This window comes from Salmo trutta, chromosome 34 (genome assembly GCF_901001165.1).
Source record: "Salmo trutta chromosome 34, fSalTru1.1, whole genome shotgun sequence".
Lineage (NCBI taxonomy): Eukaryota > Metazoa > Chordata > Actinopteri > Salmoniformes > Salmonidae > Salmo > Salmo trutta.
The window spans coordinates 4,774,529-4,799,714 of NC_042990.1; the positions used below are offsets into that span (position 1 = coordinate 4,774,529).

General features: G+C 43.6%; 1 protein-coding gene across 12 annotated transcripts in view; it reads left to right on the forward strand.

Annotated features, from left to right (window-relative positions):
- Positions 1-25,186, forward strand: part of LOC115173367 (plectin) — a 175,254-nt gene that overhangs the window by 105,994 nt on the left and 44,074 nt on the right. For 4 of the 12 annotated variants that reach the window (XM_029731376.1, XM_029731385.1, XM_029731383.1 and 1 more), the window contains 6 exons: positions 8,338-8,399; positions 14,442-14,456; positions 15,819-15,908; positions 16,443-16,478; positions 17,487-17,564; positions 20,241-20,333. In XM_029731376.1, coding sequence (XP_029587236.1) covers positions 8,338-8,399; positions 14,442-14,456; positions 15,819-15,908; positions 16,443-16,478; positions 17,487-17,564; positions 20,241-20,333 — 374 coding nt within the window. Of the gene's footprint in view, positions 1-5,362; positions 5,535-8,337; positions 8,400-14,441; positions 14,457-15,818; positions 15,909-16,442; positions 16,479-17,486; positions 17,565-20,240; positions 20,334-25,186 lie in introns of those variants that run through there. The other 8 variants (XM_029731377.1, XM_029731384.1, XM_029731382.1 and 5 more) reach the window with 4 other exon arrangements.

Genomic DNA, 25,186 nt, shown 5'->3' on the forward strand with positions numbered 1-25,186 from the left:
ATAGCTTTAAGGAGAAAGCACATTTTTTCAATATTCTGAGTACATAGCTCAGCCATCACGGTGAGCTATTCAGACACCCGCCAAGTTCGGGGCAACCTAAACTCAGAATTAGTATTAGAAATATTCTCTTACCTTTGCTGATCTTCGTCAGAATGCACTCCCAGGACTGCTACTTCCACAAGAAATGTTGTTTTTGTTCGAAATAATCCATATTTATGTCCAAATACCTTCGTTTTGTTCGTGCGTACAGATCACTTATCCAAAGGCATAACGCGCGAGCGTGGAACCAGAGACGAAAAGTCAAAATGTTCCATTACCGTACTTAGAAGCATGTCAAACGCTGTTTAAAATCAATCTTTATGGTATTTTTTACGTAAAATGGCGATAATATTCCAACCGGACAATAGCGAATTCATTCAAGGAGAAAAAGAAGGAACGGCGCGCTCGTGTGACCGCGCACATATCCAATCCCTTTGTCCACAGGCAGTCCACTCAGTAACTGAGCTCCTATTATCTGCCCAGTAACAGGAGAAGGCTGAAACAACTTTCTGAAGGCTTTTGACAGACAATGGAAGCCTTAGGAAGTGCAACGTAACCCCACAGATACTGTAGTTTCGAAAGGGACTAGAAAGAAGAACTACAATTCTCAGATCCTCCACTTCCTCGTTGACTTTTTCTCAGGTTTTTGCCTGCCATATGAGTTCTGTTATACTCACAGACACCATTCAAACAGTTTTAGAAATTTCAGAGTGTTTTCTATCCAAATCCACTAATAATATGCATATTCTCGTCTCTGGGCCAGAGTAGTACCTGTTTAAATTGGGTACGTTTTTCATCCCGCTGTGAAAATACTGCCCCCTAGCCCAGACAGGTTAATGACTCCAACCTAAGTGTATGTAAACTTCCGACTTCAACTGTATATGCGCTTTTCATGCTTTCTAAGTTTACCTGCCCTGCGGAGATACAGGGCTTGACAGAAGAGCAGTGTCAGCACTTCCCACTACTCAAGCCCAAACAAGCCAGTGTCTTTAGCAGGCATCCAAAGTATTCTCTCTGCTCTTCTTCATGATCATGAATGTCCCCTTTGAAAGAGAAATATGTCTAGAGGGTTGAAGGTGTAAGAGGTATTTGGGTGCTCTGCAACACTGTGGAGACCTGAGAAGGGGGCTTTCTGCCGCCCGCTAGCATGTCTGCCTGGACTTGTGCTATGGCCTTGACCCCTCCAAATCATCATAACTGTCTTCTTTGTGAAGTGCATGTCCAGTTTCAACTTTCACCAGATATATCTTTTTTTGTTAGTTATGGACATATTTTTATCTAGTGAGGCACACTCACAGCACCAAATCAGTATTGTTTTGATGTCCTCCATTAAATTCAGACACTGGCTTCCTTATATAAGGAATAGGGTGGTATTTGGGACACAGACTTGGAGTCCGCTCCGAGTCAACCCTCCACTGTGTACTGACTCCTTGATGAAAACATTTCTTGATGGAGGTTTCCCTCTAATTATGTACTGATGGAAACAGACCGTTCATAATTAAGGGTTCCCTTGTGATTGTGCCAGTTGATGTATTGCCTGATGACTTATTTCCATTGCCTTGTACTATACCCTGGTCTGGTCCGCTATAATACAGGCCTTTCATTCAGTGTGGGCTGTGGTAGTTTTAGTTGCATGTACACTCTTCCTCTCTCTCTCACCACACTTACCACTTACTTACTTACACTTACACACTTACCAGAACACATGGAGCCCTATATTATATATATTATATAAATATACTGCTCAAAAAAATAAAGGGAACACTTAAACAACACATCCTAGATCTGAATGAAAGAAATAATCTTATTCAATACTTTTTTCTTTACATAGTTGAATGTGCTGACAACAAAATCACACAAAAATAATCAATGGAAATCCAATTTATCAACCCATGGAGGTCTGGATTTGGAGTCACACTCAAAATTAAAGTGGAAAACCACACTACAGGCTGATCCAACTTTGATGTAATGTCCTTAAAACAAGTCAAAATGAGGCTCAGTAGTGTGTGTGGCCTCCACGTGCCTGTATGACCTCCCTACAACGCCTGGGCATGCTCCTGATGAGGTGGCGGATGGTCTCCTGAGGGATCTCCTCCCAGACCTGGACTAAAGCATCCGCCAACTCCTGGACAGTCTGTGGTGCAACGCGGCGTTGGTGGATGGAGCGAGACATGATGTCCCAGATGTGCTCAATTGGATTCAGGTCTGGGGAACGGGCGGGCCAGTCCATAGCATCAATGCCTTCCTCTTGCAGGAACTGCTGACACACTCCAGCCACATGAGGTCTAGCATTGTCTTGCATTAGGAGGAACCCAGGGCCAACCGCACCAGCATATGGTCTCACAAGGTGTCTGAGGATCCCATCTCGGTACCTAATGGCAGTCAGGCTACCTCTGGCGAGCACATGGAGGGCTGTGCGGCCCCCCAAAGAAATGCCACCCCACACCATGACTGACCCACCGCCAAACCGGTCATGCTGGAGGATGTTGCAGGCAGCAGAACGTTCTCCACGGCGTCTCCAGACTCTGTCACATCTGTCACATGTGCTCAGTGTGAACCTGCTTTCATCTGTGAAGAGCACAGGGCGCCAGTGGCGAATTTGCCAATCTTGGTGTTCTCTGGCAAATGTCAAACGTCCTGCACGGTGTTGGGCTGTAAGCACAACCCCCACCTGTGGACGTCGGGCCCTCATACCACCCTCATGGAGTCTGTTTCTGACCGTTTGAGCAGACAAATGCACATTTGTGGCCTGCTGGAGGTCATTTTGCAGGGCTCTGGCAGTGCTTCTCCTGCTCCTTCTTGCACAAAGGCGGAGGTAGCGGTCCTGCTGCTGGGTTGTTGCCCTCCTACGGCCTCCTCCACGTCTCCTGATGTACTGGCCTGTCTCCTGGTAGCGCCTCCATGCTCTGGACACTACGCTGACAGACACAGCAAACCTTCTTGTCACAGCTCGCATTGATGTGCCATCCTGGATGAGCGCCACTACCTGAGCCACTTGTGTGGGTTGTAGACTCCGTCTCATGCTACCACTAGAGTGAAAGCACCGCCAGCATTCAAAAGTGACCAAAACATCAGCCAGGAAGCATAGGAACTGAGAAGTGGTCTATGGTCCCCACCTGCAGAACCACTCCTTTATTGGGGGTGTCTTGCTAATTGCCTATAATTTCCACCTGTTGTCTATTCCATTTGCACAACAGCATGTGAAATTTATTGTCAATCAGTGTTGCTTCCTAAGTGGACAGTTTGATTTCACAGAAGTGTGATTGACTTGGAGTTAGATTGTTTTGTTTAAGTGTTCCCTTTATTTTTTTGAGCAGTGTATATAAATATTTCTAAGTGGCTATAGCATATTCTAGTGGACTGTTACTATATGGTTGTATGGCTAAATCAAATCAAAATGTATTTGTCACGTCCTCCAAATACAACTGGTATAATAGACCTTACAGTGAAATGCTGAATACAACAGGTATAATGGACCTTACAGTGAAATGCTTACTTACAAGCTCTAACCAATAGTGCTAAAAAGGTATTAGGGGAACGGTAGGTAGGTAAAGAAATAAAAACAACAGTAAAAAGACAGTGAAAAACAGTAGCGAGGCTATAAAAGCAGCGAGGCTACATACAGACACCGGTTAGTCAGGCTGATTGAGGTAGTATGTACATGTAGATATGGTTAAAGTGACTGCATATATGATGAACAGAGAGTAGCAGTAGCATAAAAGAGGGGTTGGAGGGGCACACAATGCAAATAGTCCGGGTAGCCATTACCTGTTCAGGAGTCTTATGGCTTGAGTGTAAAAACTGTTGAGAAGCCTTTTTGTCCTAGACTTGGCACTCCGGTACCGCTTGCCATGTGGTAGTAGACAGAACAGTCTATGACTGGGGTGGCTGGGGTCTTTGACAATTTTTAGGGCCTTCCTCTGACAGCGCCTGGTGTAGAGGTCCTGGATGGCAAGCAGCTTAGCCCCAGTGATGTACTGGGCCGTACGCACTACCCTCTGTAGTACCTTGCGGTCAGAGGCCGAGCAATTGCCAAACCAGGCAGTGATGCAACCAGTAAGGATGCTTTCGATGTTGCAGCTGTAGAACCTTTTGAGGATCTTAGGACCCATGCCAAATCTTTTAGTTTCCTGAGGGGGAATAGGCATTGTCGTGCCCTCTTCTTGACTGTCTTGGTGTGTTTGGACCATTCTAGTTAGTTGGTGATGTGGACACCAAGGAACTTGAAGCTCTCAACCTGCTCCATTACAGCCCCGTCGATGAGAATGGGGGCGTACTCGGTCCTCCTTTTCCTGTAGTCCACAATCATCTCCTTAGTCTTGGTTATGTTGAGGGATAGGTTGTTATTCTGGCACCACCTGGCCAGGTCTCTGACCTCCTCCCCACGCAGTTGTGGGTGAACAGGGAGTACAGGAGGGGACTTAGCACGCACCCCTGGGGGACTCCAGTGTTGAGGATCAGCGTGACAGATGTGTTGCTACCTACCCTCACCACCTGGGGGCAGCCCGTCAGGAAGTCCAGGATCCAGTTGCAGAGGGAGGTGTTTAGTCCCAGGATCCTAGCTTAGTGATGAGCTTTCAGGGTATTGTTGTGTTGAACGCTGAGCTGTAGTCAATGAATAGCATTCATTCCTAAACCTTTCCTTCATGAGTAAGAGTAGGGGATGTCCACTCATCTAGGATTGTTTTTCTCCCGTTGACTGTTTGCTGTTTTTCTGCTCCTGTTTGCAAACGTAGAAAATCAAATGCCCTTTTGGCTGTCCTGTGAAAGTTTGTCAAGTTGTTGGAATAGGATTAAGCAGGATACACTGTCTTGCAGGTAAACCGCTTCAGTATTTTCATGAAAAATGTGTTTGGATACAAAACCTTCACAATTATTTCTATGGCGCTTTTAACAAAAACATTTCTTCCAGGGTGAAACCTGTGGCTCTGTATTTTTCTCTAGTAAATCTGTCTAGCTGTAAGCCTCCTTATCTGTTCTCTCAGCTGGGCTAGGCAGAGGTTTGGCCAGGGTGGGCTTGAGTGGGCTGGGCTGGAAGGATATGGGATGTTCCCTTTCAGTACACACAACACAGAGCAGTGAATGACGAGCCCAGATATTGTAGCCTGCAGGCATGCATTTTGCAAAGGAAAGAGGAAAAAAATGCTCAAGAGATTGAGAACAGAGAAGGGAAAGAGAGAGGGATAAAGGGGAGAGAAGGCGTGTACAGGGACAGTCTTGAACTAGAACACACCCACTTGACTACATGCTCTCTCTGCGCTCTTTATGAAGCAGCGTTTTGAGCAGTAAGCAGAAGTCTCAGAGACTAGACAGAGTAACCTTACAAACTGTATTTGTTACTGTTAATTCTCTGAGTTAACTGCACCTACCTGACAGTGGGATGTCAATGCAGCCGGTGTACAGAACCTACTCCAGTGACAGTGTGGGAAGTGACAAGGTCTTCACTGAGGGATACTACTACCAGGGGATGCTCAAAGCCACCGATGGAAGGAAAGGTAGAATTATCATGGTGTCTAATAGTTTTTACTAGTCTAGTTTGAGATTTCATTTTTATCAAAAAGAAAGACAGATCTTTGCTTGGTTTCATCTGATAGAAATGCTTCACTTTATTGAGCTTTTATTTGATTGAGTAACTGATGTTTTTTCCCGAGTTATGATTTCCTAAAAAATTATGTGACTTGTGCATCTGTGTTGAAATATTTAGCTTTCGCTTGTTAGCTTGTATTGCATAGGATTACCTGGGATTACCCAACTTTTGGCAGATATGACAGTTTATGTCTATGTAATTATAAACAACTAGTCCAAGTTAGTTTGTTTCATGTAAGTAAAATATACAAACAGAGGCATTGTCCATTACTGTCAAAGCACTGCCATGTTATGGCTCTCAAAGGGCCACACCCCTTTATGTGTCACTGGTTTTGTCCAGCCTTATTGGTTTATTAAAGTGTCACTCAAGTTTACTTTAGCAGATTACTTTAGGACAAGCCGATTAAAACATAAGGTTGTGGACCATAACTAAATACCAGTGGTGTAAAGTACTTAAGTAAATATATATATTTTTTGTGGTATCTGTACTTTACTTTACTATTTATATTTTTGACTACTTTTACTTCACTACATTCCCAAAGAAAATGATGTACTTTTTACTCCATACATTTTCACTGACACCCAAAAGTACACGTTACATTTTCAATGCTTAGCGGGACAGGAAAATGGCCCAATTCATGCACTTATCAAGAGAACATATCTGGTCATCCATACTGCCTCTGATCTGGCAGATTAATTAAACACACACGCTTCATTTGTAAATTATGTGATGGAATGTGCCCCTGGCTATCTGTAAATAAAACATTTATATAAAATGATGCCTTCTGGTTTGCTTAATATAAGCAATTAGAAATTAATTATACTTTTACATTTGACACTTAAGTATATTTTAGCAATTACATTTACTATTGATACTTAAGTATATTTAAAACCAAATACTTGTAGACTTTTATTCAAGTAGTATTTTACTGGGTGACTTTCACTTTTACTTGAGTCATTTTCTTTTACTCAAGTATGACAATTGTATACTTTTTCCACCACTGCTAAATACATGTTTGCTGAGAGAATAGACCAATCAAAAATAGTCTGGCTTTTTGAGAGCACTACATATTACTATGACAGTAGGAGTAGACTATGAAGGTTTTGTAGGAGATCGGATACCTTCCCAATTAATCTAACCTCAGTCTCAGTTTCTCAGACTATGAAAGGCTAACCCTTAACTTTAACCCTTGTTTCAGTATCTCAGACTATGAAAGGCTAACCCTTAACTTTAACCCTTGTTTCAGTATCTCAGACTATGAAAGGCTAACCCTTAACTTTAACCCTTGTTTCAGTTTCTCAGACTATGAAAGGCTAACCCTTAACTTTAACCCTTGTTTCAGTATCTCAGCCTATGAAAGGCTATCGCCATGGCTCGGAGTAAAGTGTTTCAGACTGTATATGAGCTTTACAACCAAGAACACACAATCAGGATAAATGGATTTAAGTTCCCATTATTATTTTTTGAACTGGAATGTCTTTGGGCTTGGAACGTTGTGTTTTTTTCAGTTACACCTTGACCTTTGCTTCTGTAGATCATAGTCAGTGTCACAGCAGTGGGACTCTTCGTCTGTGTCGCAAATGACACCCTATTCCCTGTATAGTGCACTACCGTTGACCAGATTCCTATGGGTCCTGGTCAAAAGTAGTGCACTATATAGGGAATAGAGTGCCATTTGGATGTAGCCTTACTGTTAAAAACATATCTGAGGGGGATTTGACTTGGCTGCCTACCATGGGGATGCTGCATTGGCACGACAGGAAAGGTTGTGTGTGGTGCCTCACGATGCCACTTTTGTGTTGGTGCAGTTTTTCCAAGACACCATACATGTGTGATTCACAGGCAGTACCAGTAAAGGGATTTGGCATTGGTGGGGCACATCCTCTCCTCTGTTGCCCTGCCCCATGACTCACCAGTCCCTGACATTGTTATGTTCTTTCTCATTGTCACACAATATCTGCTTTGATCTAAGAGCTTATCCTGAGGATGAAATCAAACTCTGTTTCTCAAGTCACAGATGGCTTATGAAGGAATTATAGCTTAAATTCCCATGCTAGGCTGTGTTTTGATACAGTTGAGTTGTACTCAATGTTTACTTTCTCAAGCCGTCTCTATATTTCAACCATAGAAACTGTATGATCTTAATGCTGTGTTAAACTACTGTACAGAATGAGACTGAATAAGGAAGTGAGAGTTGGGTTGCTTTGGCGTTGGACTTGCCAGGCTTGGATCAAGTGCCTTGTTAGGCTGTGTGGAAAACATTATACTACTCATGTCTGCTGCTGGTAGATGTGGATTGTGATAGCAGGACAGTTTTCACTCTTGCCCATAATCAGACATGCGTTGACAGTCCCCTAGAGTTAGTAATCACACGGTGACAGACCTGAGAACGGTATTACTCAGGGAGGATGCTCTTCCCAGTTGAGCAACAGATGGTAACACTGTAAAGTAGTCCCCCTTACCCATCTTATGTTACAATTGTTTTGTTCTACATTATTGTCCTCTCTGATCCAGCACTTGGGACAAATGTGTTATGGATGTGAGCATACCGCCCCACTTAACTGTATGAACTATCCACACTTTTTGTGATCCCCATAGACATTACCTCAAAGACGACAGAATTCTGTATCTATATAACTCTTGGTCTCTTATTTGAAGTTGAGTCTCTGTATGCTGTTGATATTGACCATCACTTTTTCTCTGTCCCATAGATGAACGGGACCGGGTACAGAAAAAGACCTTCACAAAATGGGTCAACAAGCACTTGATGAAGGTAAGATGAGGACATATAACACCTCACTTGAGCTCATCCCACATCTACTCTAAACTTGAAAATAACCAAAGCTGTAATGGGGTGTTCCCAAAAAAACATGCAAAACTAGATTCAGCTCATTGAAATTCAATGTGGTCATCTCATCCATGTATTTTATAGGGGTCCATAATTCATTCAGCAATTTTGTAGGAAAGCAACTACAAGGGAGTTATAACATGCAGTGCACATACATATGTGATACACAGGACAACATACCAGTTTAGAGTCTCATTGAGGAAATCACTTGTAACTAAGTGATTGTGCTCTGTGGCTCTGATCTGGATAGATAAATTACATTCTCAACTGCAATAGAATATGCTGCTAAAATATTAGAGAAGGTTTACTCATTACATGGTAAAGATAGTGCGTGCATCCCAACTGGCACCCTATTCCCTATACAGTGCATTCAGAAAGTATTCAGACCCTTGACTTTTTCCACATTTTGTTATGTAAGAGCCCTATTCTAAAATTGATTAAATAGTATTTTTCCCCTCATCAACCTACACACAATACCCCATAATAACAAAGCAAAAACAGGTTTGTGATTTTTTATTTTTTTTGCTAATTTATAAAAGAAAGAAACTGAAATATCACATTTACAGTACCAGTCAAAAGTTTGGACACACCTATTTATTCAAGTTTTTTTTTATTTTTACTATTTTCTACATTGTAGAATAATAGTGAAGAAATAAAAACTATGAAATAACACATATGGAATCATGTACAGTCGTGGCCAAAAGTTTTTAGAATAACACAAATATTAATTTTCAAAGTCTGCTGCCTCAGTTTGTATGATGGCAATTTGCATATACTCCAGAATGCTATGAAGAGTGATCAGATGAATTGCAAGCTGACATCATGTCAGTGATTCTCTTTAACACAGGTGTGAGTGTTGACGAGAACAAGGCTGGAGATCACTCTGTCATGCTTGAGTTCGAATAACAGACTGGAAGCTTCAAAATGAGGGTGGTGCTTGGAATCATTGTTCTTCCTCTGTCAACCATGGTTACCTGCAAGGAAACACATGCCGTCCTCATTGCTTTGCACAAAAAGGGCTTCACATGCAAGGATATTGCTGCCAGTAAGATTACACCTAAATCAACCATTTATCGGATCATCAAGAACTTCAAGGAGAGCGGTTCAAATGTTGTGAAGAAGGCTTCAGGGTGCCCAAGAAAGTCCAGCAAGCGCCAGGACCATCTCCTAACGTTGATTCGGCTGTGGGATCGGGGCACCACCAGTACAGAGCTTGCTCAGGAATGGCAGCAGGCAGGTGTGAGTGCATCTGCACGCACAGTGAGGCGAAGACTTTTGGAGGATGGCCTGGTGTCAAGAAGGGCAGCAAAGAAGACATGAATAAAGAATGGTACCAACACATCCTCCGAGAGCAACTTCTCCCAACCATCCAGGAACAGTTTGGTGACGAACAATGCCTTTTCCAGCATGATGGAGCACCTTGCCATAAGGCAAAAGTGATAACTAAGTGGCTCGGGGAACAAAACATCGATATTTTGGGTCCATGGCCAGGAAACTCCCCAGACCTTAATCCCATTGAGTACTTATGGTCAATCCTCAAGAGGTGGGTGGACACACAAAAACCCACAAATTCTGACAAACTCCAAGCATTGTTTATGCAAGAATGGGCTGCCATCAGTCAGGATGTGGCCCGGAAGTTAATTGACAGCATGCCAGGGCAGATTGCAGAGGTCTTGAAAAAGAAGGGTCAACACTGCAAATATTGACTCTTTGCATCAACTTCATGTAATTGTCAATAAAAGCCTTTGACACTTATGAAATGCTTGTAATTATACTTCAGTATTCCATAGTAACATCTGACAAAAATATCTAAAGACACTGAAGCAGCAAATTTTGTGGAAATGAATATTTGTGTCATTCTCAAAAATTTGGCCACGACTGTAGTAAGCAAAAAAAGTGTAAAACAAATCTAAATATATTTTAGATTCTTCAAAGTAGCCACCCTTTGCCTTGATGACAGCTTTCCACACTCTTGGCATTCTCTCAACCAGCTTCATGAGGTAGTCATCTGGAATGCTTTTTTCGAATAGTCTTGAATGAGTTCCCACATAAGCTCAGCACTTGTTGTTTCCTTTTCCTTCACCCTGCGGTCCAAATCATCCCAAACCATCTTAATTTGGTTTAGGTCAGATGATTGTAGAGGCCAGGTCATCTGATGCAGCACCCCATCACTATCCTTGGTCAAAAAACCTTGCACAGCCTGGAGGTGTGTTTTTGGTCATTGTCCTGTTGAAAAACAAATGATAGTCCCACTAAGCACAAACAAGATGGGATGGCATATCGCTGCAGAATGCTGTGTTAGCCATGCTGGTTAAGTGTTAATTGAAATGCAATCCAGGTGACTACCTCACGAAGCTGGTTGAGAGAATGCCAAGAGTGTGCAAAGCTGTCATCAAGGCAAAGGGTGGCTAGTTTAAAGAATCTCAAATATAAAATATTTTTTAGGTTTAACACTTTTTTGGTTACTACAGGTTTCCATATGTGTTATTTCATAGTTTTGATGTCTTCACTATTATTCTACAATGTAGACATTTAAAAAAAATAAAGAAACTGGTCCTGGTACTGACTGATACTGTACATAAGTATTCAGACCCTTTGTTGAAAGACCTTTGGCAGCGCTTACAGCCTTGAGTGTTCTTGGGTATTACATTTTACATTTTAGTAATTTAGCAGACGCTCTTATCCAGAGCGACTTACAGTAGTGAATGCGTACATTTCATACATTAAAAAAAAAATCCCGTACTGGTCCCCCGTGGGAATCGAACCCACAACCCTGGCGTTGCAAACACCATGCTTTACCAACTGAGCCACACGGGACCGGGTATGACGCTACAATCTTGGCACACCTGTATTCGGGGAGTCTCCCATTCTTCTCTGCAGATCCTCTCAAGCTCTGTCAGGTTGGATGGGGAGCGTTGCTGCACAGCTATTTTCAGGTCTCTCCAGAGGTGTTCATTTGGGTTCAAGTCCGGGCTCTGGCTGGGCCACTCAAGGACATTCAGAGACTTGTCCCGAAGCTACTCCTGTGCTGTCTTGGCTTTGTGCTTATGGTCATTGTCCTGTTGGAAGGTGAACCTTTGCCCCAGTCTGAATTCCTGAGCGCTCTGGAACAGGTTTTCATCAAGGACCTCTCTGTACTTTGCTCTGTTCATCTTTCTCTTGATCCTGACAAGTCTCCCAGACCCTGCCGCTGAAAAACATCCCCACAGCATGATGCTGCCACCACCATGCTTCACCATAGGGATGGTACCAGGTTTCCTCCAGACGTGATGCTTGGCATTCAGGCCAAAGAGTTCAATCTTGGTTTCATCAGACCAGAGAATTTTGTTTCTCATGGTCTTAGTCCTTTAGGTGCCTTTTGACAAACTTCAAGTGAGCTGTCATGTGCCTTTTACTGAGGAGTGGCTTCCGTCTGGCCAATCTACCATAAAGGCCTGATTGGTGGAGTGCTGCAGAGATGGTTGTCCTTCTGGTAGGTTCTCCCATCTCCACAGAGGAACTCTGGAGCTCCATCAGAGTGACCACCGGGTTCATGGTCACCTCCCTGACCAAGGACCTTCTGTTTCTTATTTTTAGTACATTTGCAAAAATGTCTAAAAAGCTGTTTTAACGTCGTCATTATGGGGTGTTGTGTGTAGATTGATGAGAAAAAAATAATTTAATCCATTTTAGAATAAGACTGTAACATAACAAAATGTGGAAAAAGTCAGGGTGTCTAAATTCTTTCCGAATGCCCTGGTCAAAAGTAGAGCACTATATAGGTAATAGGGTGCCGTTTGGGACGTAGCCAGAGGGCCTTGTTTTCTGTCAGTGGACGCAGATTAATGTTTCTGTTATGAGTTGCTACTCTGACTGACTGGAGGGCACGCGGTGCAAAGATTCTTGCTAATGTATGCGCTCTGCCTCTTGGCAAACTGTTGACCAAAAGCTTTTGAAAATGCATCAATTGATCATATGAGCAGGAAATAGTTTTTTTTATTTCATTGCTGCAATTACAGCATGTTTCTTGACTCATCTTGGTTCACTCAAAGCCCACAGCTGTTCACATGATAGCGACTTTGAAAACTGCAAGATAGGAAAAAACAAATGTTGACCGTTAGGTTGATTAGAAGCAAATTTGTTCAAATATTTGATGTTCTGTCCAACCGTCCATCTCTGAATCTACTTTTGATGTAGACGGTACCATAATGATACTGTACAGTGATGCCAATGGCCAAATTACTGCATCCATCTGTTACTACAATTATCACTGCTTGAGCAGTTTAAGTGCAGACTATTAGGGGACTACTTAACCATAACTGTAGATAAGTGAAAGGACCTCGGATGGCCTGAGATGTCCTAGAGAGCCTGTACAATGGTTCCCATGCGGGCCACTGTCATATTTCTATAGTGGCAGTCACAAAAACATATTTTTGGTTGCCTGTTGTTGTAGTCCAAGTGTCTATGGTAAGAAGAGGAAAACACAGGCCTGTGGTGCTGCATTCATAGTATGAATCATCAGACATTCCTCAAACAGAAGCTTGGTTTACATAAAAAGACTTGGAAAACCACTGTACTTTTACTGGAAAATATGGATATGCACCATACATTTCCATTGTGACTCACATCGTCTCCCAAATAAGATTTGGAGCCACGTGGAAAATAAACACCCTACTTGTGCTAAAAACATATTTTCGTACCAGTTTTGATTTTGTTCTCAGCACAATTGCAGTACGTACACGCATGCTATTTCTGTGCTATGTGTGGGAGTGAGTCACAAGCATCTGGTCTCGCTTTAGCTCTATGAAGGAGAGCGAGGTGGGCTGGAGTTTTGGGCATGGGTCATGTTCCACACACATCTGGCCCACAGACAGTCTGGCTTCTGGGGCTGTATTGTGCGTCCCAAATGGCACCCTGTTCCCTATATAGTGCACTACTTTTGACCAGGACCCATAGGGCACAGTTCAAAAGTAGTGCACAATATAGAGAATAGGGTGGCATTTGGCACGTAGCCCTGCAGTCGGCAGACTTAGTGAGAGAGCACCAGGGTGGAGGTGATGGACCCGTGAGGGTTTCTGACTAGTGGGACACATTACAGAGTTTTCAATTAGTTTGTCTTGGAGAGATGTTTATGTCACTCTCAGTAAATGCTGAGGCCCCTAGCAAGGGACTCTATGGGCCTCGTACAGTATGGATGGAGAGTTGCTGCTGCTATCCCACCCTCCTCAGAAGAGGGTGGAATATACTGTATATAGGGACTGTGTCAGTGAACAGAAAATGTAGGATTTCACATATTTGAATCAATGTGGAATCAACCAACTAACTAAACCACCCCAGCAGTCTGCTGTACTGTATCTCATTGCTGAACCAGAGAAGTCAAAGTAAGGAGTCTCTATTTCCCCTCTTCTTTTTGTTTTTCACCGGTGAACTCAAGTGTGTCAAACTCTGTGTGAAATGTCTGTGCGATTCATGCGATAGGGGCGTAGATATCCTCTGGCACGGGGACGGTTGTCCTGAGTTAGTACTCCATTGTAAAGGAAATCCCTCTCATGTTGATGCAGTGGACCTGCGTGGTTCAGGGCTTTGGCTTCCCCCAGGCTGTTTGGGCCTTGTTCAGAAAAGGACTGTGGCATTAACTGGGAGGGAGATACACAGGTCTAGTTGTGGATCATTGCCAGTCAGACACCTCTCATTCCTGAGGGCTGTTGTTCATGCAAAATCGAGTGGGACATCGCACTCTTCTCATGGTCTTTCCCACTATGGTGAAATATAGATTTAAGTTCAGTGCATACATCTTACTCTGACAAACTATGTTACATATGATTGGCATGATACGAAAACAAAAGCATTCAGCAATACTGTATTTTACCCAAACAGTCTGTCTTTTTTTACATCTCTCCAACTCTCAGTCAAATGAATGTCCACCTTTCTGCTCATACTTCTTTCCTCTCCTCCGTTTCTCATCCTGTCTTTCCATCCTTCCATCAGCACTGGAGAGCAGAGGTAGGTGCAGACTGTCTGTGAGCAGGCCTGTTCAGAGTGCTGAGTGGACATGCATTATTTTCTGCATGGGTTTCTTTTGCTGCTCCTCTCCTTAGGCGTTCTAGCCGGGCACCTAAATCTCTAACCTCTGTCCTGCCTGTGTCTATTTCCCTCCTCTCTTAACTTCCTAATGTAATTGCTGCTTCAGCCTCTCTGCAGAGTAAAGTGGCTGACCAGAGCATGTCCCATCAAACCAATCTGGCAATTGCTTAGGCCTAAGTGCTATTTTATTAGGAGGCATATGAAAGATACCCTATTATCAAATGAACTCTCAAAAACATTTGACTTTGGACAAAGTCACTGTAATTGCTACAGCAGGAGGTTGTGTGACCTTTTTTATAAGTTGCATAGCTATTAGTTTATATCAAATTAGGATAAGAAGATAAACAAGTAGTTTTATTTTTACCTTTAATTAACTAGGCAAGTCAGTTTAGAACAAATTCTTATTTACAGTGACAACCTAGGAACCCTTGTTCAGGGGCAGAACGACAGATTTTTACCTTGTCAGCTCAGGGATTTGATCTTGGAGCCTTTTGGTTACTAGTCCAACGCTCTAACCACTAGGCTACCTGCCGCCCCAAATCAATCAATCTGTAAATCAAAATGTTTAAAGTTAACTATTCAGGTCACTCGTCTAAGCCTGTGGTTCCCAACCAGGGATACTAGGACCCCTAGGGGTACTTGGCCTATCCACAGGGGGTACTTGAGAAGCCTCATGAGAACATAGAACATGTAAAATGCACATGAGGGGGTACTTTAAGGGTACTCCAGGCAGAGCAAATTTCAGTTAGTGGTACAGTAACCAAAAAAAGTTGGCAACCACTGATCTAAGCAATGCATCTTCAGATTCTCAGACAAACTGGCTGTGTGTGAGTAGTGTAGTGTAGTATAGTATGAATACAATCAAGAGATACCGACAGAGATACTGTTGCATTACTAGAGGTTTCTTTAGTTTCAAATACAATGGGGACTCCAGTCTGCCAAAGTAGTGATTGCTAGAGTGTTTTTAGCCTGAATGACAGTTAGAAATAGCAAAAGTCTTGGTTATTAGTTATTTTTGGAAATTGCAGGGCTCTCAGTTTGATTCCTAATCCCTGATTATAATGTCAAGAACAGTGTTGTTTCTTCACGAACAGAGCTTTTCTAAGCACCGGTCTTGTTAGATCACGAGCATTTACAGTGCGTAAGCAGTATTCATTCCTCATCCTCACAGCTGATCAGCTTATAGATAACAGAGAAACCCTTCAAGTGCATTGAACCATAATGAATCCACTGTGTCTCTCTGTGACTCATCTCTAACTGTTTCTCTTGACCCCTCCCCAGGCCCAGCGGCATATCACTGACCTGTACGAGGACCTCCGAGATGGACACAACCTCATCTCCCTGCTGGAGGTGCTCTCTGGAGAGACACTGGTGAGTCCCTGTAACCTTTGCCCTCTGACTGGAAGGAGAAGGACCTCTGTTTCTGCTACAATCTTCCTTCCCATTCCTTCTGTCCCTTTTCCCCATCCTACTCACATCAGTTGCTTTTCAGTCCATTATACTATTATATTTTAATTAGTCATGATGATGCATTAGATCTTTTGTAATCTTTCCTATACTCGATGTCACATGTAATACACAACCTGGGCTGGTAGGTTTTGTTTTCACCACCTTCTTGCATGTGTTGAAACTTGCGGGGATACAGTATGTGGTCCACAAACAATACAGTACATGCTTAAGAATGCCTCACGATTTTACTTAACCTATCCATGGCACTGATTTGAAGTTGTTTTTGGTAATAATGCATTTTATAAGTAATATCTCATACCATTAATTTCATAATTTGCTTTTCTAACCTTTTTGCACTTGTTTGACCCCTGTTTTTCCTTTTCTAATTCCTTTCTTGCCCTGACCTTTGCCCCCTTTGCTTCTGCCTCTTCTCTTGCAATGGTCTTGCTGTGATAGCCGAGGGAGCGTGACGTTGTCAGGAACTCGCGGTTGGTGAGTGGGCCTGGACTGTATAGCGCCTCCTCGGGCGTGGCATCTGTCACTCCCCCAGGTGGCTGCCGGGTTGTGCATGTTGATGTCACCTCCTTGTCTCTGTGTCCACAACGTCGTCGTCCTCTTCCATCTGTTGAAGAGCTTTAAGAGACTTGGGATGTGTCCCGAATTGCGCCTTATTCCCTACATAATGCACTATTTTTAACCAGAACCCTATGGGCCATGTTCATAAGTACTACACTATATAGGGAATAGGGTGCCATTTGGGTCATTGAGTAGGGAATGCAGATGTAAGATTATCTTTTTTGTGTTTTCCCATGGATTTGGGGATATTGTGTGGTAAATTACTGATAGTGCCTAGTCATTGTGCTTTGATAACCTATGTGAGTGGAGTAGGTGCCTTAGAAGGCATTTAGCCATCTTTAATGAATAAAGCTGGGATATTTCCTTCAGTTTCAGCACTAGATAATTTCATGTTCAGTCTGCTAGTTCCATCCAAGTCTTAGCATATTAGTCTGAGGTCTCAGAAAGAGATGCAGGTTCCGGTCATTTGACCCAACTTACTGTAAACCGAGGCCAGACTCACTGCAAGCCAATAAGAGATCGACCTGTATGGTAGATGAGCTTGTGATTGGCTGAGAGCTTGTGACTTGCTGCACCTATGCATGTAATGGTGGACCAGATATGCAGGTCTCCTGAACACTTGACCATTATCTAGAGATTGAGAAGCATAAAGACTCTAAGCACTGCTGCTTGGCTCCAGGTATCTGCTCGGTAAAAATGGATTGTGTTGTAGATCAAAATGTGATAATGTCATTTAGATATCATTTCTCTGCAAAAAAAATCATATATATAGGACCAAGACTGCTGCTTGTAATCCATGTAAAATGTTTTCTCAATCAGAAATCCCTTGTCTTCAGTCATGGGGCCTGCTCTTCTCTGTCCTATTGGTACTGAATGTGTGTTTTCATGTCCCTCTAAAGTTCAACCTCTTCTCACACCTCACAGCCCAGGGAGAAGGGGCGCATGCGCTTCCACAAACTGCAGAATGTACAGATCGCACTGGACTTCCTCAAACACAGACAGGTACAGTGTGATGATTAAATGGATCAATATAGCTATGTTTTTTAAGTAAAAAAAACTTCTCACTTGAACTGATTCTTATAATGTACTCTAACAGTCCCAATACCTTATAACAGAGGTGGGACCAAGTCATTGTTTTACAAGTCACAAGTAAGTCTCAAGTCTTAGCACTCAAGTCCTAAGTCAAGTCCCAAGTCAAGACAGGCAAGTCCAAGTCAAGTCTCAAGTCCTAAACTTTGAGTTTAGAGTCCTAAACAAGTCATAATGTGCTCTTCACCAAATGTAATACCATTGCATATTTTTAAGAGTAAGAGTTAGTATATGACATTTACACAAATCATGAATACTTAAAAAATATATCTATATATTTATTACTTTCCAAATAAACGTTATATTTCCATGGAAATACAGTCGTGGCCAAAAGTTTTGAGAATGACACAAATATTAATTTTCACAAAGTCTGCTGCCTCAGTTTGTATGATGGCAATTTGCATATACTCCAGAATGTTATGAAGAGTGATCAGATGACTTGCAATTAATTGCAAAGTCCCTCTTTCCATGCAAATGAACTGAATCCCCCAAAAACATTTCCACTGCATTTCAGCCCTGCCACAAAAGGTCCAGCTGACATCATGTCAGTAATTCTCTCGTTAACACAGGTGTGAGTGTTGACGAGGACAAGGCTGGAGATCACTCTGTCATGCTGATTGAGTTCGAATAACAGACTGGAAGCTTCAAAAGGAGGGTGGTGCTTGGAATCATTGTTCTTCCTTTGTCATCAATGGTTACCTGCAAGGAAACACGTGCCATCATCATTGCTTTGCACAAAAAGGGCTTCACAGGCAAGGATATTGCTGCCAGTAAGATTACACCTAAATCAATCATTTATCGGATCATCAAGAACTTCAAGGAGAGCGGTTCAATTGTTGTGAAGGCTTCAGGGCGCCCAAGAAAGTCCAGCAAGCGCCAGGACCGTCTCCTAAAGTTGATTCAGCTGCGGGATCGGGGCACCACCAGTACAGAGCTTGCTCAGGAATGGCAGCAGGCAGGTGTGAGTGCATCTGCACGCACAGTGAGACGAATACTTTTGGAGGATGGCCTGGTGTCAAGAAGGGCAGCAAAGAAGCCACTTCTCTCCAGGAAAAACATCAGGGACAGACTGATATTCTGCAAAAGGTACAGGGATTGGACTGCTGAGGACTGGGGTAAAGTAATTTTCTCTGATGAATCCCCTTTACGATAGTTTGGGGCATCTGGAAAAAAGCTTGTCCGGAGAAGACAAGGTGAGTGACACCATCAGTCCTGTGTCATGCCAACAGTAAAGCATCCTGAGACCATTCATGCGTGGGGTTGCTTCTCAGCCAAAGGAGTGGGCTCACTCACAATTTTGCCTAAGAACACAGCCATGAATAAAGAATGGTACCAACACATCCTCCGAGAGCAACGTCTCCCAACCATCCAGGAACAGTTTGGTGACGAACAGTGCCTTTTCCAGCATGATGGAGCACCTTGCCATAAGGCAAAAGTGATAACTAAGTGGCTCGGGGAACAAAACATCGATATTTTTGGGTCCATGGCCAGGAAACTCCCCAGACCTTAATCCCATTGAGTACTTGTGGTCAATCCTCAAGAGGTGGGTGGACAAACAAAACCCCACAAATTCTGACAAACTCCAAGCATTGATTATGCAAGAATGGGCTGCCATCAGTCAGGATGTGGCCCAGAAGTTAATTGACAGCAGACTTTGTGAAAAATCATTCTCAAAACTTTTGGCCACGACTGTACATCGATAGTCGATAGTGATCGACTATCGAGGATCGCTATGGGGTGCAATGTAGTCTTGTACACAATTGCCCAACCTTCACACACTCTCGCTCTCTGTCTCTCTGTGTGTGTGTGTGTGGTTACAGTAGTAGTATGTCAATGGTTTTAGGAACAGCAGTTTCATCAGGCAGGATTTAGGCTACCAACTGCCTAGCCAGTAGTAGCTCAATCTCGGGTGCAATAATCACGTTCCCACACTGACTGACTGTGTGGAGGCTCATTGATTTAACATTACGTTAGCCTACACGATACACTAGTAAAGTAATAACATATATAGCTGTCGGCTATATTAGCCACGACTTACCGTTCTTTGTGCAGCTTCAAATGTCGAACAAAGTTGGAAATTGTTGCGCCTCCATCTGTAATTTTCTTCCCGCATGTTTTGCAAGTTGCAATCCATTTTTTGTTGATACAGCGTCGTCTTTATAACCGAAAATAATAATTTTGGGTATCATCTTTCCAAGGGCTCCATCTGAATTCACCCGCCAACGTTCCTCTGCACTGCCTCACAACTTTTTCTCAGTTGGCACAATTTGATTGGCTGATGTCCGATTCAAACTGTAATCCGTTAAATGAAGAGTTGATGCGCTGCACACTTGTTTAATAGCATCATTTTTAATATTTGGAGGGTATCAAGTCAGGTCGAGTCAAAAGGCTCAAGTCCAAGTTAAGTCACGAGTCGTTGGTGTTAAAGTCAAAGTCGAGTTGCAAGTCATCATATTTGTGACTAAGTCATGTGACTCGAGTCCACACCTTTGCCTTATAATTCATTAGCTAACCATTTAGATATATATTAATCTAGAGGGCCAATTTTCTATAAGATGGTTGTACATACTTGTGTCCCATTTGTGACAGGTCAAACTGGTCAACATCAGAAATGATGACATCGCTGATGGAAACCCCAAGCTGACCCTGGGCCTGATATGGACCATCATCCTTCACTTCCAGGTATGTCATGCTTCACTCATAACATAAAACAAACTAATATGTTTATTATTATTCAAATGATAGACCTAGGCCAGGGTGATGCGATCTAGGTAAAACATCCTAAAACCTGTTTGTTAAACTACATGGCCAAATGTATGTGGACACCTGCTCGTCGAACATCTCATTCCAATATCATGGGAATTCATATTGAGTTGGTCCCCTTTTGCTGCTATAATAGCCTCCACTCTTATGGGAAGGCTTTCCACTAGATGTTGGAACATTGCTGCGGGGACTTGCTTCCATTCAGCCACAAGAGCGTTACTGAGGTCAGGCACTGATGTTGGGCGATTAGGCCTGGCTCCCAGTCAGCGTTCCAATCAATCAAATTTCAATCAAATGTATTGATAAAGCCTCTTTTACATCAGCCGATGTCACAAAGAGTTATACAGAAACCCAGTCTAAAACCCCAAACAGCAAGCAATGCAGATGTAGAAGCACGGTGGCTGTGAAAAACCTCCTAGAAAGACAGGAACCTAGGAAGAAACCTAGAGAGGAACCAGGCTCTGAGGGGTAGCCAGTCCTCTACTGGCTGTGCCAGGTGGAGATTATAACATTACCAAGATGTTCAAATGTTCATAGATGACCAGCAGGGTCAAATAATCATAATCACAGTGGTTGTAGGTCAGCACCTCAGGAGTAAATGTCAGTTGGCTTTTCATAGCCGATCATTCAGAGTTAGAGACAGCAGGTGCGGTAGAGAGAGAGAGTCGAAAACAGCAGGTCCGGGACAAGGTAGCACGTCCGGTGAACAGGTCAGGGTTCCATAGCCGCAGGCAGAAGAGTTGAAACTGGAGCAGCAGCATGACCAGGTGGACTGGGGACAGCAAGGAGTCATCAGGCCAGGTAGTCCTGAGGCATGGTCCTAGGGCTCAGATCCTTTGAGAGAAGAGAAAGAGAGAGAATTAGAGGGAGAATACTTCAATTCACACAGGACACCGGATAAGACAGGAGAAATACTCCAGATATAACAGACTGACACTAGCCCCCCGACATAAACTATTGCAGCATAGTTACTGGAGTATGAAACAGGAGGGGTCGGGAGACACTGTGGCCCCATCCGACTATACCCCCGGACAGGGCCAACAGACAGGATATAACCCCACCCACTTTGCCAAGCACAGCCCCCACACCACTAGAGGGATATCTTCAACCACCAACTTACTACCCTGAGACAAGGTTGAGTATAGCCCACGAAGATCTCCCCCACGGCACGAACCCGAGGGAGGCGCAAACCCGGACAGGAAGAACACGTCAGAGACTCAACCCACTCAAGTGACGCATCCCTCCAAGGGATGGCATGGAAGAGCACCAGTAAAGCCAGTGACTCAGCCCCCGTAATAGGGTTTGAGGCAGACAATCCCAGTGGAGAGAGGGGAACTAGCCAGGCAGAGACAGCAAGGGTGGTTCGTTGCTCCAGTGCCTTTCCATTCACCTTCACACCCCTGGGCCAGACTACACTCAATCATAGGACCTACTGAAGAGATGAGTCTTCAATAAAGACTTGAAGGTTGAGACCGAGTCTGCATCTCTCAAGCAGACCATTCCATAAAAATTGAGTTCTATAGGGGAAAGCCCTGCCTCCAGCTGTTTGCTTAGAAATTCTAGGGACAATAAAGAGGCCTGCATCTTGTGACCGTAGCGTACGTGTAGGCATGTACGGCAGGACCAAATTGGAAAGATAGATGGGAGCAAGCCCATGTCATGCTTTGTATGTTTGCAGTAAAACCTTGAAATCAGCCCTAGCCTTAACAGGAAGCCAGTGTAGAGAGGCTAGCACTGGAGCAATATGGTAACATTTTTGGGTTCTAGTCAAGATTCTAGCAGCCGTGTTTAGCACTAACTGAAGTTTATTTAGTGCTTTATCCGGGTAGCCGGAAAGTAGAGCATTGCAGTACTCTAATCTAAACTCGGCAAAAAAAGTAACGTCCCTTTGTCAGGACCCTGTCTTTCAAAGATAATTCGTAAAAATTCAAATAACTTCACAGATCTTCATTGTAAAGGGTTTAAACACTGTTTCCCATGCTTGTTCAAAACAATTAATGAACATGCACCTGTGGAACGGTCGCTAAGACACTAACAGCTATACAGACAGTAGGCAATTAAGGTCACAGTTATGAAAACTTAGGACACTAAAGAGGACTTTCTACTGACTCTGAAAAACACCAGAAGAAAGATGCCCAGGGTCCCTACTCATCTGCGTGAACGTGCCTTAGGAATGCTGCAAGGAGGCATGAGGACTGCAGATGTGGCCAGGGCAATAAATTGCAATGTCTGTACTGTGAGACGCCTAAGACAGCGCTACAGGCAGACAGGACGGACAGATGATCGTCCTCACAGTGGGAGCCCACGTGTAACAACACTTGCACAGGATCGGCACATCCGAATATCCCACCTGCGGGACAGGTACAGGATGGCAACAACAACTGCCCGAGTTACACCAGGAACGCACAATCCCTCCATCAGTGCTCAGACTGTCCGCAATAGGCTGAGAGTGGCTGGACTGAGGGCTTGTAGGCCTGTTGTAAGGCAGGTCCTCACCAGACATCACCGGCAACAACGTCGCCTATGGGCACAAACCCACCGTCGCTGGACCAGACAGGACTGGCAAAAAGGGCTCTTCTCTGACGAGTCGCGGTTTTGTCTCACCAGGGGTGATGGTCGGATTCGCATTTATCGTCGAAGGAATGAGCGTTACACCGAGGCTTGTACTCTGGAGTGGGATCGATTTGGAGGTGGAGGGTCCGTCATGGTCTGGGGCGGTGTGTCACAGCATCATCGGACTGAGCTTGTTGTCATTGCAGGCAATCTCAACTCTGTGCGTTACGGAGAAGACATCCTCCTCCCTCATGTGGTACCCTTCCTGCAGGCTCATCCTGACATGACCCTCCAGCATACTGCTCTTTCTGTGCGTGATGCAATGTCACGTAGATGGAAAATTCATCCCAAAGATGTTCGATGGAGTTGAGGTCAATGCTCAGTGCAGGCCAGTCAAGTTCTTCCACACCAATCTCATCAAATCATTTCTGTTTGAACCTTGCTTTGTGCATGGGGGCATTGTCATGCTGAAAAGGTAAAGGGGCTTCCCCAAACTGTTGCCACAAAGTTGGATGCACAGAACCGTCTTGAATGTCATTGTACTGTGCATTCGGAGAGTATTCAGAGTCCTCTGAATACTTATGTAAGGTATTTCATTTTTAAATTTCTACAAATTTGCAACAATTTCTAAAAACCTGTTTTTGCTTTGTCATTATGGGGTATTGTGTGTAGATTGATGAGGTGGGAAAACAATTGAATCTATTTTAGAATAAGGCTGTAACTTAACAAAATGTGGAAAAAGTCAAGGGGTCTGAATACTTTCCGAATGCGCTGTATACTGTAGCGTTAATATTTTTCTTCAATGGAACTAAGGGGCCCAGCCTGAACCATGAAAAACAGCCCCAGACCATTATTCCTCCTCCACCAAGCTTTACAGTTTGCACTGCATTCGGGCAGGTAGCGTTCTCCTGGCATCCGCCAAACCCATATTAGTCCGTCAGACTGCCAGATGGTGAAGCGTGATTCATCAATCCAGACAAGGTATTTCCACTGCTCCAGAGTCCAATGGTGGGAGCTTTACACCACTCTAGCCGACACTTGGCATTGCGCATGGTGATCTTAGGCTTGTGTGCGGCTGCTCGGCCATGGAAACCTATTTCATGAAGCTCCCGATGAAGTTCTTGTGCTGACACTGCTTCCCGATGCTGTTTGGAACTCAGTAGCGTGTGTTGCAACCAAGGACAGACAATGTTTGCATGCTACGCGCTTCAGCACTCGGCGGTCCCATTCTGTGAGCTTGTGTGGCCTACCACTTCGCAGCTGAGCCTTTGTTGCTCCTAGACATTTCCACTTCACAATAACAGCACTTACAGTTGACCTGGGCAGCTCTAGCAGGGCAGAAGTTTGATGAACTGACTTGTTGGAAAGGTGGCATCCTATTACAGTGCCACATTGAAAGTCACTGAGCTCTTCAGTACGTGTCATTCTACTGCCAATGTTTGTCTATGGAGATTGCATGAATGTGTGCTCGATTCTATACATCTGTCAGCAACAGGTGTGGCTTACATAGCTGAATCCACTAATTTGAAGGGGTGTCCACATACTTTTTACCATGTAGTATATATTTCACCTGGAAGAATAATTTCTGATCCTTGCCTGCAGTAGTAGGGAAAGCTATAGTAGTACATTATAACTTTTCTGGGCCAACTAATCAACTCCAAGCCAACCGCTTCTGTTGATAGAGCAGATATGAGTCCAATTAAATTATTCAAGAAAATCGGCCTCTTTTGGCATTTGGCACCCGCTGTCTATACACAACTCTGCTACTCATTATTCCCATATGGCTGAAGGATTTCAGACTAAACATCGAAAAAACATATTGAAACTCTCATACCATGTGAGGTTTTCATCCTCAATATAACTCAATAAAGGATGAAAATGATTTCTGCCCAAATGGGAGATGCTGAGAGTATTTGGTTATTTGTTTTAGCAGTTGAGAGTATTTTGAAATATGGAAAAAGAAGGGCAAGGAGATTCTTTGATTCTATAATGGATATACTGGTTATACTGGGATTACCATCATGTGGAATTCCGTCCACTCCAGGGTGACTCAGTGTTTCCCGTGGGGAGGCAGGAAAGAGAGGTGGGTGTGGCAGGTAGTGGATATATACTTTGTTTTGATGAGAGGAATCTGACTTCGTCCCAAATGGCACCCTATTCCCTATGTAGTTCACTACTTAGGCCCATAGGCGCAACATGATTATCCTTTTGTTTGCGGT